This window comes from Haplochromis burtoni, unplaced genomic scaffold (assembly GCF_018398535.1).
Source record: "Haplochromis burtoni strain Fernald_Lab_line unplaced genomic scaffold, NCSU_Asbu1 Contig_12, whole genome shotgun sequence".
NCBI lineage: Eukaryota > Metazoa > Chordata > Actinopteri > Cichliformes > Cichlidae > Haplochromis > Haplochromis burtoni.
The window spans coordinates 1358855-1378492 of record NW_024582373.1 but is presented as its reverse complement, the minus strand read 5'-3'; the positions used below and the strand labels follow the sequence as shown (position 1 = coordinate 1378492).

The 19638-nt window shown below is 42.6% G+C and overlaps 2 protein-coding genes across 3 annotated transcripts; both read right to left on the bottom strand.

Moving 5' to 3' along the window:
* Positions 1-201: 201 nt before the first annotated feature.
* Positions 202-9525, bottom strand: LOC102302984 (RNA-binding protein 38). Its single transcript, XM_005915353.2, has 4 exons — positions 9083-9525; positions 6946-7069; positions 6406-6460; positions 202-1872 (listed from the first exon to the last, which is right to left on the bottom strand). Exons 1-4 carry the CDS (start codon positions 9293-9295, stop codon positions 1530-1532), a joined length of 735 nt encoding a protein of 244 aa, XP_005915415.1. The 5' UTR covers positions 9296-9525; the 3' UTR covers positions 202-1529.
* Positions 9526-11225: 1700 nt separating this feature from the next.
* On the bottom strand, positions 11226-18856 carry rae1 (ribonucleic acid export 1). 2 transcript variants are annotated; one of them, XM_005915352.3, is made up of 13 exons: positions 18728-18856; positions 17983-18094; positions 17043-17147; positions 14804-14896; positions 14626-14712; positions 14458-14544; positions 13859-13930; positions 13661-13768; positions 13406-13512; positions 13199-13274; positions 12284-12478; positions 12106-12191; positions 11226-11477 (listed from the first exon to the last, which is right to left on the bottom strand). In XM_005915352.3, coding segments are annotated over exons 2-13 (1107 nt in total). In that variant the 5' UTR covers positions 18073-18094; positions 18728-18856; the 3' UTR covers positions 11226-11476. The 2 variants fall into 2 exon arrangements, with proteins under 2 accessions (XP_005915414.1, XP_005915413.1); XM_005915351.3 differs by lacking the exon at positions 11226-11477 and having other exon boundaries at positions 12102-12191.
* Between the last annotated feature and the right edge of the window lie 782 nt (positions 18857-19638).

Below are 19638 nucleotides of genomic sequence, written 5' to 3'. Positions count from 1 at the left end.
CTCATATGCAAGACCTGGCAGCGCGCGCGCGCACGCACGCACGCACGCACGCACACACACACACACTCTTTGGTTTTCATCGTTGACACTTCACATTAATAATAAAGACAGAAGACAACAGGAGGCATATTTAAGTACAAATTATTTTTATTTTTTGGTATGGCTTCTTTGAAGGAACTGTAAAAGACATTCTTATTGGAGAAAAAAAAAAAAAAAAAAAAATCTAGAACATTTCCAGAAAATATGAATGGGCATCAATGAGCCAGCTGTCAAATCCACTGACGGGGTGCAGCTGTGTCTCTGCAAGTTAAATGACTTCAGTGCCATAACTGTAGTCATAACGAAACAAAAAAAAAAAAAAAAGCTATTTTAACTTAGTACCTCTTATAAATACCTACATATAAATATTGTAAATGTACTTAATGACAGACAACATTAAAATGCTGTACATGAATGTCCTTTTTGAGAGCAACAGTTTGACAATCTCAGTGACAAAAGAAGAAACAACACTGGTGTTTGAGCTCAGTGTCAGCTACCTTTAAACATCGATATACAAAGCTCCTGGTCCCCGTACGGCCACATACTGCTTGTGATTATCTACATCCATCTGAAATTATCAAGACCCAAGTCAGATAAATGTGACTGCTGGAAACAGTCAGGTCAGTTTCAAGGAACTCTCTGCACTTGGTTCTCTGGTGTGGGAGGGGCACTTAAGTTTCAAAGAGGGAGTTGTTATTGTTTTTAAATTAAGGCCTCTTCAAATAAAATAAGTGTGTAGTCCTGACATCATCTTGGGACAATGGAGCTCCGACAGTCTTATACTGAAACTTTCTGTTACCTCTTGAGGTGAACTCTCTTGTTGTCCCTCCTGTGTGGTGCTGAACACTGGAGGTTTGTTCATGGGGCAGTGCTCTGCCTTACTGTGTATAGCACCGGGTACACCCTCATCTCTGACTGTTCCCCCAGTGTCCTAAAGCAGCATTGCCCTTCATATCCACCCCAGATCCACGGGAATCTGGAGGTAACAGGGGTTTAACATGTCCCCGACAGCTCTCAAAACATCAACATGTACCATGGACATATACAACTTCCACTGATTGAGCAGAGAAACATGCGAACATTGATAATAATAGCATAGAAATAAAACATGGACAAGGACATTAATACAATAATAAAGAAGGATAAAAATAATAATAATTAAAAAAAGAAAGAAAAAAAAACAGAAAAAAAAAAAAAGAAAGAAGAAGTGTCAGCTTCTGGAAGCTCTCGGAAGCAGCCACATATACTGCTCAGCTTCTCAACCTGAACCTTAGTCCTCCCACTACTTTTACCCTTTAACCAATGAGCCAAAAGCTCATCCTGATCATATAGTGCAATAGTCCCACCCTTTTTTCCTGAAAGCTACTTCTGGCAACAGCAGGATCACCCCGTAGGGCATTTTTCAATATCCTCTGTCCAAAGGCTTGCAACCACTCCACCTCCATCTCCATCTCCTCCTCCTGCACCCCTTCCTCTGCTCCTCAACCTGCTCATTGCATACGGTCTGGCTGGATGTGCTGCTGTGGGGCGTAATGCAGGAACGCTGCACCAGTGCCAGTGGCAGAAGGGAGAGTGGGGTGTACGGTAGGTGGGGCTGTGGTGGCGGTGGAAGGCCCAACAGTGGCTGTGGGGCTGGCGGTGTAGCTGTAGCCCAAGAAGCCAGCCGGGGAGGCGGCGTACGGGTACTGCTGCTCAAAGGCAGCCTGGGCGTACTGGGTGTAGGCTGCGCTGTAGTCCAGGTACGGGCTGGTGCTGACAGAAGTAGAAACCTGAGTGGGCAGCACCAGGCTGGGCTGCACATATGCTTGCGGGTAGATGTAAGGCTGGGCCAACCTGCACACAGACACAATGGGCGTTAGACCAGAGGAGTAAAACAACTACTACAAGAGAAATCCAACACCTGGCTCCATTGTTTACACTGCGACCAGAGGGCGAGCATGTTAGAAATATACACTCTAGTGTCCAGAACTTTGAGAACTCCCACAGAAATCCACTGTTATTAAGGATAATCACACGAAAGAGGTGAGGGAGGCAGACTCAACCCTCCGTCAGTGTCAGTTAGTAAAAGCTACAGAACCTGTTGGATAGGCCCTCCTGGAAGGACGGGGGAGGGAGGGGGTGAATGATAGAGTCAGCCGTTACTGGCAGGTTTTCAAGCTCAGGCATCAGCAGAGTGTTTTAACAGCTGCTGCACTTCACTTACCACACACACACACACACACACACACACACGGCAGAAGTTGCAGTTGCTCTTGTTCTGGCTTAGTTTGAAAATCTCACTACAACAGGTGAACATGTTAGCTGGGGAGGGGAGGGGGATTATGGTGGCAGGGGAGCTCATCAGGGTTGGGTGCGAGGCTCTGCCAGGCCACATGGGCAGACTCTCAGATGTAGCTGATTAGAGCTGTGGGGTCTGGGGACTGTACAGTCTTTGCTTTGCCACTTTATCCACAAAAGAAATGGGAGTGGAGAGGGTTTTAGATTAGTCTATTTTTACTCAGGATTTGAAGTACATCTTTGGAGTTTGTTGTATAAAGGGATTAGTGATGGCAGCAAGCAAAAGAGCCCCCCTCTTTCATATACATGGTGATATAACTGACTATTGTGAGAGCCTTGACCCCGGATCCTGCAGTCGTGCGGTGGGCAGGGTGGGGCGGGCGGGAGTTGGGGGGGGGGATCCGCAGACAAAGGCAAGATAGCAACAACAAAATGTCACATTGACTTACACTCTTCAACTGTATCTCAGTACTGAATAAAATCTTCCTCTCATGGACTGTTTTCAAGTTTCAGTCTTATCGTTTTCCCCTCTCACACAGATTCAGTCCATTAGATGAAGGTTAGTATTAAAACACAGCTATCAAGCAACCAAAAACAAACACAAAAACTTAAGCATGCAGGATAGGGATTTCATCATAGTCTCAATACACTCATTTACACACACCCGTCTAATATCTCTGCCCTCCCCATTTACCCACCCGCCAACACACACACACCCGTTGCCACTGCAAACCCCAAACCATGCCATAATAGGGAAAGAGTCACAGTACAAATCAGGATAACCTCTTCACTTCATATCACACAGAAGGGTAAAGATAAAAAGGCACTCCAGTCCATCACAGCACACGGCACTTCACTCTCAAGCCATCACTGGCACCTTGGAGAGAGGCTGGCTGAGGGAGGAAGGAGGGGCGGGTGGGTAGATATTTTCTGCCATATCCCTTCTCGGGACTAGTCCGAGTACTGTGGGCATCCTCTCATCCTCTGCTGGCACACTGGTCAGCTGGCAGCAGGAAGCAACCATGGCAGAGTGATTATTGTCAGCAGTAACATTAACGTCCTATTGTGTGGTTAAATAGATGCAGGGATAAAAAAGAAGGGAGGGGGGGGGGAAGCATTTTTCAGGTATCATCTCAAATGGAAAATTCAAACTCCATAAAACTTGTATTGTATTCAAACAACAAATGAGTCATCTGGCAAGTGAAGGGGAAATGAGTTCTAGTGCCAGTGGTCTGAGCACAAAACAAAACAGTGGCTTTTAACAAGTAGGCATAAGCAAATGAGGGCAACCCCCACCCGTGAGCGCATTCTACAGAGAGACAGTCACTCTGCACACAGCTTTCAAAGATAGCCATACATTAATGCTGCGAGGCATATGTATGCCCTTTCACTTGCCTCATGTATAATGAGTTCGCATGTTCTGAGGCAGATTTTGGCCTCAGGCAAGTGACCTTGTGTAGGTGAAGAGAAATACAAAAATGAGAGACAAAGAAGTCCTGAATTAGATCTTTTGTGTCTGTGAAGAGGAACGGATAGACATACAGTGAGGGGGGGGGGGGGGGGGGGGGGGGGGGAATAAACAAAAAAAAAAAAAGATGGTACCGAGGCAAGTTAGGGATGAGGCCACAGATGCCAAGTGGTGGGGGGAATGTTGATGACGGCCCGAAGATTATCAGACTGGCCGTCAGCTGGTTTTGTGCTGACAGCCAGTCTGTGTGCGCCTCACATAGTGACACTCTGAGAATGGCAGGCTGAGACACCAGAGAGACAAGCTTACAAGAAACCATTTGATGCCCGTAAACATTACTAATATAAGCAGCTGAACTCTCTGTCATTAATGAAGGCCGCATAACGATGTGATGGGAAAAATCCTGCGCTCGCGTCACACACTGAGCAGCTAAATATTTCTACATGATAACACAAGTGAAGTTTCAGTGCGTGACTCACCATAACACAGAGTGGGGAAACAGACAGGACTGGATAGGGCGAGAAATTAACAACCCATTTACAGCACCTTGAAGAGGGCCTCCACTCTTTGTTAAAAGGAACCTGTTGCTCTTTGAAGTCAGACAGACGAAGAAAAAAAACAAAAAATAAAAAACGTGTTTTGTTTGACACCTGTAGAGGTGCGTTTCCAAGGGAGGCACAGTCTCATTAAAGCATTAAGCCTACAACACCAGGCTTCCCATACCCTTCCCCCTCATTCGCTTTTTACCCCATCTCAGTCTCACAGAGGTGTCAGTTTTCAATACCTCCTTTTGACACCCCGGCAGTTGCAACACTGTAAGGGGAGAAATGAAAGTTTAAAAAAAAAAAAAATGCAAAAGAATATACATATAAATTGTGTGATGCACGAGAAGCAAGCACATTGACAACTCATCTCCTCGCCATCAAAACAATGTCCCTGGCCTCAGTGGCCCCCTCAGGCCTTCACACTCCCCCACATCTGCTGACCACAGCTATACACACATCCAGAGCAGCAAGCCGTAACCGGCACACCACCGCCACTGAGACGCTCTGAGTACTGTATAAAAATCCTACTTCAGATCATGTCCTCCTCGTGCCATATGTTGTCAAGTGGGGGGGGGGGGGGGCTGAAAGAAAAGCCACTTGTACACTCTGCAGCTTAGGGAAGTCTGGGTGCCATACAGAAGAAACTCAGGACAGGTGCTCTGTGTGCCTTTCCACGTCTCTGGGGTGGCGTTCATGGGAAATTAAGGGGGGTGTCAAGACTGTAACATGAACCAGCACCTGTCAGATGCATGCCTCAAACCGGCACTGCATATGGCAAACTCTCAGGGTCTGGTACCATCCATGCTTTGTGCAGTAGGACTGTGGACATGGGACTTTTCTGTGCCTTCTTAAGGTCTTGGAACATGAAAGGACACCCCCCTCCCCTTCCTGCAGTTACCCTGTACCACATGTCTAGCATGGACCTTGACCTCCAGCAGGCCCCGTGGACCCACATCACCCCCCCATGGGAATCCTATAATTTAGAATTTGTGATATCTTTCAGAACGCTGTATGGCTCATAAGCAGTCCTCATAAGAGTCTTAAGTCTTTTGGCTTCACTGTTCTCAATAACCACTAATATATTTCCTACTTTGTCATCGTCCCTGTGGACTGTCCTGGGATTTCCATGAAGCTCACATATACCTTATAGGGCAGCAACTTACAAATTACTTTTCTATATTAATCCACACTGCTTTTTACCAAGTCATGGTTGCTCTTGTTCCTTTTTATAGAAGAGTTCAATCACAACTGAAGCAAACTCCAACCAAAGCCACAAAGCAAAATCTAAAAGCATAAATATGTAGTTAATGGTCATATAAAATACGCACATCCAAAGTAAAAAAACCCAAACAAAAACAATAAAAAATAAAAAAAAGAACCCCCAAACAAAAACAAAACCACATACACAGTTGTGATAAATCACTCTCAAACCACCACAAAGTCCTAACAATAAAAAACTAAGCATCAGGCTAGTTAATGATGGGCTTAAAATTTAGACTAAAAAGACTAAAGCATGGAAGAACTGTTTTTTCTAATATATAAGCAATTTATTTCAAAACCTGTCCCTGTGTTTCTTGCATTTTCCTCCAGACAGCTGAGTGTTTTGCAGTGGTGTAGCTTTAAGGATGATATCTGAGAGCTGTCGGTTAGAGTAGGGGGGTGGGGGCGGGGGGGTGTCATTACTCTAGCGAAATGCTCATTAGCTGCCCAGCAGACCGTGGCTCCTAGACGCTATCCAGGCTGTTTCTACAACAAAGCCACTTGGAGAAAGTCTTCTCAGTGACAGAGCCCGGTCAGGCAGGTACACGAGTCAACAGGCTCCTGCCAGAAGTTAACAAGTGAGTCACACATTCACCTCTGGAATGCACTTCTATTACCACAGATATGCGAATCATCTCCCGGCCCTACAAAACTCAAATATGCTAATAGGCTACTTGTGGAGTTGCATGTGGACACAGAAACTGACGTGTGCTTCCCAGAGGCCCTGTTTGTCAAAGAAATGGTAGCCTAGCGGCGTTGCGCAGAGCATGATGCGAGCGAACAGAGCTAAGCGAGCGCCCACTCCCTCTCACTTACCCATACTGCCTCTGGATGAGCGCTGGGTGGATGGGCTGCACTCCGATGGATATGCCTGCAAGAGAGGAGGCTGGCTGTCAGACACACATCTGCATTTACAGAGGAGGGCTAGAGAACAATACACAGAGGGCATGGGGAGACAGAGGCAGAGCCTGTTTCGATCCTGCCACAGAACAACAATTTCAAATGTGTGGCGAGCAACAGTACCAACATGTATGCACTTGGGAAACTGGGTGTCGTTCGGCCCGTAAATAGTGGCAAGCTAAGAACACATGTTGCACAGTTAATTATAGTTTTTAGCCCTCATGGGGGTGGAGGGGGGGGAGGGGTGTATTTTAGCTAATCAGTTTGTAAAGATGACGTCTAGGCCTTCCCAAGAACTCAAACAAGTATTAAATAATCTTTTGATGATGGTGACCTCATTCTGTCAAGCAATCTGTAGTTCTGATGGGAGTTTGAACCTCACACCCGCTTTCAGTTTTATGGATACTGATAACTTTTGTTTTCTTGCAACAAGTCTTGAAATAAACCTCATCTTACCGGTCTGTAAACTACGAGGCTTGGCACCCAGGTAAGCCAGGTTGACGTTGGCCTTCCTGCCATCAATGATGGGGTTGGGATCCTTGCAGGCCCTCTCTGCTGCTCCTCGATCTGTCATAGTCACCTGGTGGCACAGTCGGAGGGAAAAAAAGTGTCATGTTACAAATAGCTTCATGGCTTTGGTCTGACAAATCAAAACAAAAACAAAACGCGCTTTAAAAATTAAAAAACAAAACAGGTTTTGGTCTTCACGAAAGCCCCCCCCCCACCCCTACAGGCTTTCTTCTGTTATGATCCAGTTTCTCTCAAGAAGGGGAAACTACAAACAAAGCACAATGATAATCTTTGAAAACTGCCCACAACAGCAGTAGCCGGCCACTCAGCTGCCACACGGCCATGGGCAGAGCTGCTGAAATATGGATCTGGGGAGAGCAACAAGGAGCTTATCCAATTAGGGCCAAAATAAGGAGATTGGTATTAGTCCACCCCTTCCTGGCATTAGTTGAGGCCTTCTGTTTTGATTGCCATGTTCTGCCAACACCGAGTCACCTCTGTGTGAGAAACGAGCAGCGAATGTAGGCCACAGATTGCATTGTTTAAGTGGACCATTTAAAAAAAAAAAAAAAAAAAAAAAAAAAAAAAAGCCTCTTCATCGTAGAAGGATCTGGAACAAAGCCCACTCAGAGCCTGTGTTGTGAACACACAGGAAGGAACGAGGCCGTGTTTACACTGAAGAGCCTTGCTGTGGGGGGGGGGGTTCTACTAATCCACCTCTGAAGTGTGTTTAGGAAAAAAAATAAAGAAGAAAAGAGGTGTACCCAGCTTTGGGCAACTCCCCTGCCCTGCTGCCAGCTACTTCTGCTCCAACTGAAACCCTCAGAAAAATAGAGTGAGCAGGTTGCCTCATGCCACACACACACACAAAAAAAATGTAACTCAGCATAAAGTGCTCATCGTGCCACTGTGTATCATCCTCGGCAGCACCCATATCACCCTGAGCCTGTCTAACCTGAAACACCAGCCTCCTCGCGAAGCCGCTCGATACCAGCTAGACTCACAGGACGGGCTTTCTTCTCAGTTAGAAGGCTGATGTGTAAACACAAGAGAGCAATTGTCTTACAATTGTGCCGTTAGAGGTAAACATGAACACATAACCGTTTTCCATTCCTTCTTTGGCCCGAGAGGTCGTTATTTGGGCTGATGCAGCTTTCCAAGTTCTAGTAAATATTTGCATTTCTTATGCGCTTCTGTTCTTTGTGTCAGAAAGAGTGCAGGTCTTTGTCTTGCGAGAACAAGACAAGTCACCTCTTAATGTAGTTTTACACTGGGCTTTGCAGGGGTTCTTTGACACTTCTCACTAACACAGTGTAAATCAACTATGGCCAAACACAGTTCCAATCAACACAATGCGATGACCTCATAAACAGCAGGTTTAAGCACAAGTCAACAAGTTCAGCTTGCAGAATGATGCGATCAAAGGGAAACTTAACATACATGTGGGGAATGGGATAAAGCCAAATTTACTGATGCTGGAATTTCTCTCAGCAGCCAAGATGTGATGTAAATCATGTGCTCCGGTCCTTGACAATGGAGGGCAGGGTGTACAAAGTAAGCCTCCCCACTGCTCCAAAATAACCATATAAAGCCAGCAAGAAGAGCAGGACACACACACACACACACACACACTTCCAAGAGCCATAAGCCGAGGCTGTTTAGGAGTGAATGAGGTGGGGGAGACTTGATTGGGTGGTGGGGGTGACATCAGACATATGTTGAATTATAATCTTCTTAGTTATCCATCAACTTGTGTGAGCCCTCATCCTCATTAAGCTAAAATAACAGCCAGCCAGGCAAAAACGGAGATGCTGCTGTGCAATTGTGCGGTTAAGCCTCAGTGTGTGTGCGCGCGTGTGTGTGTGTTAGGGGTTGTGGTGGGGGTGCATTTGACATGTATTTCAATGACTGAATGCTGTATTATGCGGAGTCACAAAACTCAAAGAGAGAGAGACACAGCAGCAAACAAAAAGATCGCTGTTATGTAGACACAAACAGAATTTAGCTGATAGATGATACGGTTTGATTGCGCTAAATGTCGTGAAAGCGAGCGGATGATAGTGAAAGTTTTGCTTCTACTTACGAAGCCGTATCCTCGGGATTTGCCGGTCTGTCGGTCCGTTATCACCACAGCCTCATCAATGTCCCCAAAGGCCTCAAAGTATTTTCTAAGTGAGGCATCGTTTGTGTGGTACGGCAGCCCGCCGACAAAGATCTTGGTAAAAGTAGTGTCTTTCTGAAGCGCTGTGGGATGCATGACGTCCAGGGCTCCGTTCATATACTGATGAAGAAGCATTGGATCAGCCGGAGACCAGTACTTGGCACGCGGAAGACTTAGAGCTAACAGAGTCCCAGCATCAGAGAAACCAAGCCCAGTCTCGCTATGTTTCACTCGAGCTTCTCCAACTCTTTTTTATGTTTTTTCAAAGTTGCAGCAACCTGATGATATCCACGACTCAGTCCGCGTAAACTCGCGTCGAGGATGCCTGCTGCTTCGCTGCTGAGAGGAACCGCTGGGATCATTTATAGTGCAGTTACCCGGGCCACGCCCCCTTCCGCTGCCAGCCAATCGGCTTACAGCCTAGGTGCCGGCCTTGGCAGCGCTCACTCCTGCTAGTTTCCCCCTTCATCCTTTCCCGGCGCTGTGCTGCACCTGCTTTTGTCTTTTACAAACACAAAGAAAAAGCCGCACACTACGGCAAAAAGCGCGGAACCATGTGGCAGACATGGTTCTGTAACGAGGAAGTAAAGGATTCAGCTTCTTTCCTAAAACACCTAACCCAGAGCTTAAAAGAGTGCTTATTTTACTCTCGTTTGACTTTGGAATCGTGAGGTAGCAGCTATAGCCAGAGCAGATAGCAAAAGTTAAAGAGTTGCTAATGATTAAACTCTCAATGCTCATGAAAAAAAGGGGCCGCTGAAAGAGCAGCTAAGCTCACATACACAAACTCTGGAGCCTTACATGGTCATGATAAGCTCCTGATTTCCATGTTTATCATGTAGTCGACATAAAACAGTCACTCATCTACAGCACATAGAAAGTGCTTCAGTCTCATGATCACTATAAACTTTTTTACATCTCAAAAGGCTGGAATAGCCCCTAATAATATTACCATATATAGTCTTTGACTCTTTTGAGCCAGATGCCATGACTCCAATAGCTTTACATGGTTGGGCATTCTGTTAACAGACTGGTTAAGCCGTATTTTTTGATAGTATACTGAGAAATTAATGGGGCAAGTGTAAAAATGTCTTGCCAGATGTTGCATTCTCTATGTACTGCTAATAACAGACCCAGTGAAGCCTTCAGCTGTAAGTGCTGAAAGCAACAGGTCAGGCCTCATACAATAAGTTTAAATTGCCATTTTGCCTTGGAGTTCCAGTTAATCGCTTTATTTGACTTGGACTTTCTGTTCAGCTAATCAAAAGAGTTTGGTGCAGCGGGTGAACTGTTGAGGAACCAGGACCCAGAGAAGTGTCACAAGCATCACGTCATGAAAGTCGAGGTGAGCCGATGAACTGTTGCAGCAGCACATCTTCCCGCCCTCAGTGCCTTGGAGTTCCAATGCTAAGTACCAAGGGTCAGGCTGACAGTGAGGTGATACTCTAATGACCTCAATAAAAAAGGTATTTAATTCACACCTTCTCCCCTATGAACTGCTTCACTTTTCTCGCATGCCCTTTGTAGCTCGTCTTGCTACCTCATTCATATCCTCTTGATAAATCCCTCCCTTTTCCTGCTTTGTGCCTCAGTCAAAAACCCCAGTGTTTAACTTTGATATCATTTGTCCTGCTTAAGCTCCCTGGCCTTTTCTATAAGTAACAGCTGGAATTAAAACCATACAGGGCAAAATGCTCCACCTGCTGGTTAGCTTGGATTAACATAGGCAGAGAGGAGGAGACACTGTGAGCCAGATGTTCAGTTTATCTTAACTTTATGATTATTCCCAACACCTACAGAGAAATAAACAGCTGAAGTATTAGAGACAGTGGTGATGTTTGAAGGTGATGTTTTTAGATGCAGGGTACAGTTCCCCAAACTCTCAACAACCGAGACAGCAAAATAGCTGGGCTCTCCCTCAGGCTGGAATAAACATGTTCAAATCTAAGTGTTTACACATATTTATTTATACAGTTTCCGAGTTTCATTAATGAAGCTAAACCATGGGTAACAGCAAATCGCAAGAAAATGAAGAGCTGTAAAAAATAAAAAGCTGGACATATTAAAAAAAAAAAAATTAACCATAACATCCAGATGAATGCCAAATAAAGCCCTCTCCCTCTAAGACCAACTGTCATGCAGCTGTCATCAATGCCAGGATGGGTAGGCCCTTCTGATTGGTCCATGCACAGTACACAGCCCAACGGCATTGGTCCAGGTGTTTGTCGTAAGGAAGGAGTCTTTCTCGAGCGTATACACACTAAAGCAGCAGGTCGTCTGAATTTCTCCACAAAAGATGTGACTTGGCACGATGAATCTGGAGACAGGAGGGAGCAGTCAGTGACAGGGAACATTCTGAGGTTTCTTTTCGTCTTTTTTTGTTTATTTCTGAAAATTTGCTCCTTTTTGCACATAACAGTCAAGAAATACATCACCATACAGCAGAGAAATGCATCACTACAGGCATAAATCAACATTTACAATTCATAGTTAATGTAAACATTTGATGAATCCATTTATAAAAATACATTTTCACTGCCCATAATTTAATAAATCTCTCAATAATTTAATAAATTAATGAAATCTGTCTTTAAATACATTTTTTTGTGCTGAGAATTACACTGCAAAGTCTAAAGACTTTCAAACTCAGTGCTCTAAAGTAGCCAGCAGGCCTCATCCTGTGCTTTTTTGATTGTACAGGTGCAAAAGCTGCTTCAATACATCATCACAGCAGAAACCACGCAAACTTTCAGCAAAACTTATGGTCTGTACAAGCTACTTAAAGCAGTACATGACGATGCTGAGATCTGAATCGTATCAGTATCCTTACTTCACACATCCATGCATGCCCTTGAAAGGCCCCTGTGGGAGTCTGAGGAAACAGGGCAGCCGTGTCCAGTGACCACGGTCTCCAGGTTTATAGACATTAACTGCCCTTCTCTCACCATTTCTTGTTCCGAGGCTTCAGCTCCTCAGCGGCGTTCCTCAGGAAGATGTAGTTCTTTTTCTGGGGGTTGTAGTACTCATGGCCCTGAATGATGACAAGTAGAAGTCAGAGTGAAAAGGCAAGCTTTGCTAACTCGAGTACTGATCCAACAACTGTAATGATTTATTAGCGCCTACCTTTGACCAGTCGTAACTGGAAGCATACGCAAAGATGTTGCCATTATGGTTGAAGCAGCAAGCTGTGATGGGCTGGTCGAGCTGCTCTGAGGTCTTCAACTTTGTGCGGGCATCTTTGTCCCAGAAGCTGAAGCGTCCGTCTGAGCCCACGGTAGCCAGAGTGCCATGGACAGGATGGAAGGCGATGGCATTCACCTGGTGGGAGAAAACAAAATAGGAAGAACAATTATACACAAATAACAATGAAAGAGATTCATTTAACAGATATTAGAACCCCCCCCCAAAAAAAACCCCAAAACAAAACAAAAAAAACAAGAGAAAATTGTGCCATTATTCAACAGATAATTAGGCAATTATATAATAATGGCTGTATTTAAAAGCTCAAAGCATGGAGATATCAGTCATAGCCACATTAAGACTAAAGAAATCATTAAATAAAACACTAACTATTGCAGATAATGAAATGTAATATTTTAAATTACACTGCAGTTCTTTCATCATCATTTTTAAACCTTACTTATTAAGATCATTAGGAAAGGGAGGACTGTGCAAGGATTTTAGTTGTACTATATGAAGACAGATTGTAGTGTATCTTTTAAATTTTGTATTGATCTCACTCCTGCTGTTGAACTTATAATAAATTGAATAAATTCACCTATTTACTAGCATGTTGTAATTACAAAGTTTAACTCTGTGAAATGCAAACAAATTCCAAATTTTAATCTCACATTTAATCTAACAAGAATAATGTTTACAATAAATCAGAGCTTCATTTAACACTGAAGCGCTTTACTAAAGTCCACAAACTAGGATAGTCTCATCAAATCATATCTCCTTTAAGAGCAAACAGACTCAAACTCACAAAATATATTTATCTACAATGCCGGCACTGGCCCAGAATTAAGACCAACTTACTGCATAGATGTCCTGTGGAGTGGTTGTGTTGGTTCCATTGGACCTGTGGCACTTGAAGGTGAAGTTATCTTTGGCTCTGAAACGAATGAACAGTGATTCATATTTCAGTTTCAATTATAGAACCAGAACAATAATTTTATAAAGAAAAGAAAGAAAGAAAAAAGGTGCACACTTGAATTCGAGCAGTGGATTGTATTAGTCACTCACGGGTTTGGAGGATTGATATAGTGGATTGCCACTCGGCCCTCAATGCTTCCCAGTGCAAAACCCGTAGGCTTGTTCTGCTTGTCCTTGAATATGGCCACACAGCGGTGCTGCAAGGATGTCACGTTGGTTAAAGAGTAGTAATGCCAATATCTTGACATGCATGTAGCACCGATTAAAAATGAATCTTAGCAGTGTACAAAATTACAAAAGTGAGAGGCATAAGGTATACACATATTTGGAAAAGACAAAAATCACCTGATGTTTGAGAGGAGATTCTATTCGGCGAAACTCAGAGGGCTGGTTCTCTAGTTGATACACTATCAGGCCTCTCTCAGCTGTGGCAACCACTGCCATGGGGTACACCTACACAGGGCACATTAAACATAAAAAAGTCAATCAATAATCAGTCTATTCTGTGAGCATCAGAATTTGTCATACTCATAAACCACTTACAACATCTGCGCAGTAGCATCTCTCAGGCATTTGCAGTGACATCATAGGATTGGGAGATCGAGTATCCCAGAACTAAAGAGACAAATAGAAAAAGCTCTCATTTTTCTAAGTGTTGTTTATAATTAATCATTTTCTCAAACAACATTTAACATCTGTGTCTTTGAATAAATTTCACCAAATTCAATTATTTGGAATCACTCCACAGGTGTGTATATGCTTAATGAGACATATGGTTGGTCACTTCAGGGTGACCCCCAAAAGCTAAATTGAGCCAGCCAGGATAAAAACAGAAACATTTAAACTCTGTTTACACCCAATATCCCATAAAATTTGCATTAGCTCAAAGCGGCCGGTTTTAATGAAAGGTGGATTCTGACAGACAAATATAACCAAGTGGTCTTCTAGGCTTTATCTCAGTAATGTTAAATGACTGAACTGGATGACCACACACTGTTTGTGGAATCTTATCTTATTTAAATGATGGCTTATGACGCAATTAACTACAGACACTTGTATTTTGATTAGGGGAATTCTATTATTTTGTTTGTATATAACTACTTGGCATGTTTGTGTATTACTGTGATGGATGCTGCTTTTACCTTCAGTGTTTTATCCCAACTGCCAGTCATGATACAGCTGTAGTTTGGGGCCTTGATCCAGTGGATTGCTTTAATTGGGCCATCGTGCTATGGAGAGAAATAATGAGAACTGTAACATGATTCTGCTTCATTCATGTCCACACAGTTGTTCTGGGCTTCTGTTCCAACCTGTGCGATCTGGATGGCTTGGTTGCTGTTGAGATCCCACATCTTGGCTGTCTTGTCACAGGAAGCTGTGAAGACTTTGCTTCCATCCTGGACAGAAAAAGAAGAAACGCAGATCATAAATTACTCTACAACCAGACAGCATCTACTGCAAAGATTACATTTTAGACATTAAACCTACATCACTCCAGCAGGCATCCAGCACTGGACCTGTGTGCATCTGTTGGGCCTTGGGAACAGTCTGTCCATTGTCCTGCACCTCCCAACATCGGACCTAAGAGTCAGACGATAAACCACTGTTAAGATTTTCAAAAAGTAAAATATGCACGATGTATATAAAAGTCTCAAAGAGGAAAAAGAAAGAGCAGAAGAGAGCAAATGGGATATACTATGAAGCAGCATTAATGGGTAAGTGTGCTACGTCAAGCTTAAAGTCAGACTTTGTGTCATTAAAAGTGGCTCTCTTTTTACATGGCTAAATCACTGTGATACTTTACGATGAGCACAAACCTTGTTGGGAACAGGTTATGGTTCAGCATTCTTGTTTCAAATCTGCTTGAAGTACTTTGTTCTCACCAATGCTTTTATTTACAGCCATTTTTAATTGTTATATAGACACTCTGCTGGTTGAATACATTTTATACGTGCGAGCTATTAAACAATGAAGCCCTGCTGTAAAGTTACAGCAGTGCAAACTGTGCATCACATTGCTGCTGGAATGTGAAAGACAAAGTGACAATAGACCCTGTACACGAGAAAATGCTAACTTCCTGGTTTGAGACCGGATGTGGGGTTGTACATTTCCGGTAGCTTTACTTTGCAGTCAATCGCTACTGCGAAGATGTACTCCAAAATCATGTCCAAAACTCGAAAACGGAAAGATCGCGTTACGTTACAAAGAGCAGAAGGTGGGAACACTCACCACTGTTGTGTCATAAAAAAATCTAATGATAAATTTTGACGTTTAAAACGTTTAGATCAAGCAGTTGTTTACATCACTCAACACAAGCAGAACTGCATTACTGCAGCAGAAGACACATCGTCCACATTCAGAAGCACATCTCTGTATAGTGACTGGTCTTGTGATTTAAACAGGCAAATGTTCAGCATTCAAACTACAGGTGAAGAATAGTCAAACCCGATGTTTCCCTGTTTTTTTGGGGTTCGGTTGTTCAGTTCCCCCCTTCCCCGGCTTTTTACCAACCGTTGAAAAAGGCCCCCCAAAAATTAATGATTGCTGGTAACGGTTTCTATACATTAGTATTTACGAAGGGTATGTTGTGACTTACCTTCAAAATTACAGTGGTCCCTCGCTATAACGCGGTTCACCTTTCACCTTGCTGTGTCATGGATTTTTTTAGTGCAAGTTTGCATGCTTATTTTTATTTATTTTTTTAACGTCACATTGTGTCCTGCGTCCTGATCGCTGCAGACGATCTCCTCCGTGACGTCTCTACTGTACAGTACAGAATCGCTGCATCGATCGCTGGCAGTGTGACTCTGAAGTGCAGTACTGTATGTCCACGATGTCCACCAAACGTTTTGCACCGTCAAAAAATAAAATTGGCTACTTGATTTCACCTATCGCTGGTTATTTTTAGAACATAACACCCGCAATAAACGAGGGACAGCTGAGAAATATAACATTTGAATCCCTTTTCTGTTTTGCTCTGAGGCGCGGGGGAAAAATATCGACAAGTCGATGAATATCATTTACAGATATATTGGGTAAATGCCCAAGACATCTATAGAAATGTAAATCGCCGCTTGATTCATTCATTTGCTTAACTTGTTTTGGACCGTAAACAAGGCGCGAATAGGACACTGGAAACAAAGCTCCCCACAGGAGTTTCCACACCGGAAGTAGCATATGCTAACATGCACATAGTCTATTCTAATCTGCTGCTTTACTCTTACACTGCTGGAACTGCAGCTACAAGGACACAGAACACACTCAAAAGATACAGGTTTAATCAATAAAAAAAATAACATCTCTCTTATTAGGTTACAGGACAGAAACCTTTCGCGTCTAAATCTACCCAGTTTAGATTTTCAGAGCTCTGATGTTTGGCCATCACATTAGAAATAACTGCAGAAGTGAGTTTTAAAATAAGCACAACGCTGAGCTTAACAGAGACAGTTGGTAACTACCATCATTATACCCATTATTTAGGCTTTTTTCAGGCCAGTATAAACAAATATTGAAGTGTGTATATTAGGCATAGTGCCTTTATTGAACAATGTTGAATTTCACATCCTGCTCATACATTATGCGTCACTCTTTTTAAAATAGGCTAATTACACATTATATAAGGACTAAGCAACATGATTTAGCAATTAGTATTAATAAATCTATAGTAATAATCTTTCATTTACTCACTCCACCATAGGCAATAAATACGAGTGAATAAATTACTCACATCATTAGCCCAGGATCCTCCAATGAGGAAGTTTCCAGGCATGGTGGGTGGGCTGAAAGCCAGGCAGCTGATGCTGTCATCTGGAGGTGAAGTCACTTCGACATCCTATAAGGCAAGACAAAAAAAACAAGAAGTATGAGGAGGACCAGTGACAAAATGAGGATAGAGTTTTAAACGACTCCTTTTAACATTTAACAAAGTTTATGTCATACAACATATTGACAACACTATTGGGCCACCTATACATTTTAGCTACAGCAGCTTTGATGAGATCCCATTCATTAACATGGAGTTGGTTCCCCCTAGGCAGCTGTAACACATTCTATTTTTCTGTGAAGGCTTTCAACAAAATTTGGAGTGCAACTGCAGCTTTTGCCCATTCATCCAGAAGAACATTTGTGAGTTTAAACATTGATGTTGGGTGAGAGGGACTGGGTTGTTAATCCAAAAGATGTTAGCTCGACAGCTATGGAAACCATACTGTGAAGTTCCTGATGCACAGTTTTTGTGTTGATGTTAATGTCAGAAGACATCTGCAGTAAGTGGGTCAGCAAATCATTGGCTACTTTTACCCACTGTAGTAATAATAATAATAATAATAATAATAATAATAATAATAATGGATTGCATTTATATAGCGCTTTTCGGGGCCCTCAAAGCGCCGTACAATTCCACTATTCACTCACTCTCACATTCACACACTGGTGGAGGCAAGCCACAAGCGTGTAATATCTTAGAAGTCAATGAACTCCTTGCAAGTCAGTACTTGAATTCAGTGAGTATTTTACAACAACTCAGTCTTTCAAAAATGTTTGTAATGGCTAGCTGTTAGATTTTATATCTATGGAATGGCACTAAACCCCTCAATTCAAAGATTAAGAGGTGTGGTCCAATACTTTTGGACATATAGTGCATGTTGTGCTCTTGTAGGCCGCTTTACCTTCATGGGATTGTGGCTGTCTGTAGTCGTGCTTCCAAACACCCCGGTCCCTCCAGTCCCAAACCCCGAGCTTGTTCCAAACAAACTCATAGTGCACTAACGTCAGCCACCCCTGAGAGAACAAAGAAAGACAGTGATTTTATATGAAACAACACGTTAACTGCCAAAAGTTGTCAGTGCATCAAACAATACCATGAACCACTGAGCAGGTGATGAAAACAAGTGAATACTGCATGTGTGAAACACCGGATAGCACACATTACGACATCCATTCAAGTACAATAAATTAGTTTTTCTTACAAGCGATATATAACTGCACTCAAGTTATCGTTGTTATTATTATTATTATTATTATTGAGGATATAACTAAGTCACACATCTGGATAACCAAAACTTAGCATGACAGCTAAAGGAAATGCTAGCTACATCACTTGCCACTGCTAACTAAATCACGCTACCAGGCTCGTTAATAAAAGGATAAATGGTCATTTAACTTCGATTGATATTTAAAATAGGGCTCAACCTATAAGCCACTATTATGACACCTTTCTGTGTGTGAAAATAAATACGTTTGGAAAAAAACGAGCTCGCTAACATTAGCTAAGCAACTCTCGACAAACCACTGTGCCTCCCAGGTTGGAAAAAAAAACAAACAAATTTTCATGTTTGGTGGCAATTTTAAACAACCATAATTAAACATTTGACTGTCACTGAAGCCTTCTCATACCTACAGGGATATACATACCACTAATTTCCTTCTACTCTAGATGTAATGTCGCAACGCTGAAAACGCTAGAAGTGTGGCGCTTGTTCCTTTGAGTGCATAGTCGCAGGTTGATGACGCTTTGGCTTCAGCGCTCAAGAAAATGCAAACCGAAAGGTAAACGCTGTGTGGCAGCAAAGCAACAGGCTGCATGCAAGCATACTGTATGTCTATGGGCAGCCCACTTGAGTTAAGGTGCCCTTTCAATTTCAGATTTCTTTTTATATGACACGATTTAGATGAAATACTGTAAGAAAGTGGCAGATGGTTATTAAGCTAAGGGAAATCATAAGTAAAGTACTATGTATATAGCCTGCAGCCTAGGAAGTAAGATTTTTTAAACGTAAAATGAAAGGTTACCTCACTCAAATAAATGTAACAAATATTTAGTTTGGAAATATGAGGAATAGAAAAAGTTATATCAATACTTTTGGGAGTAAAGGTTTGGTTTAGTAAATGTGCCCACTTTCGAGCAACTGAAATTAAATGTAACCTATGAAAAAGGGGGAAAAATCAGAAGAAAATTATGTGGCAATAAAATTTGCTTCAGTCTCCCTTTCACTGGGCTGTGGGCTATATTTCTGTAGCTTTGAAAAAAGGCAATTGTACAATAAGAGCGAATTAAAAATCAGGTTAATCAATAACTAGGTTTGGTAAATTAAATAAGGAACAATTATGTCAAATTATGAACCTTGTAATTATAAGACACTAAATATTCAGTGGAGCTGGATGTATAGCTCCAATGGGAAAAATGGCTTAAATTAAGAAACATGTTTGTTAATTCAACAATTTTCAAAGTTAACCTAAAGGCTTAAACACTAGGCTTTTAAGATTTAAACTGTTTGTAGTTGATTTGGAGGCCTCTTGAGTTTATGTGAGTTTACAGAGATCGT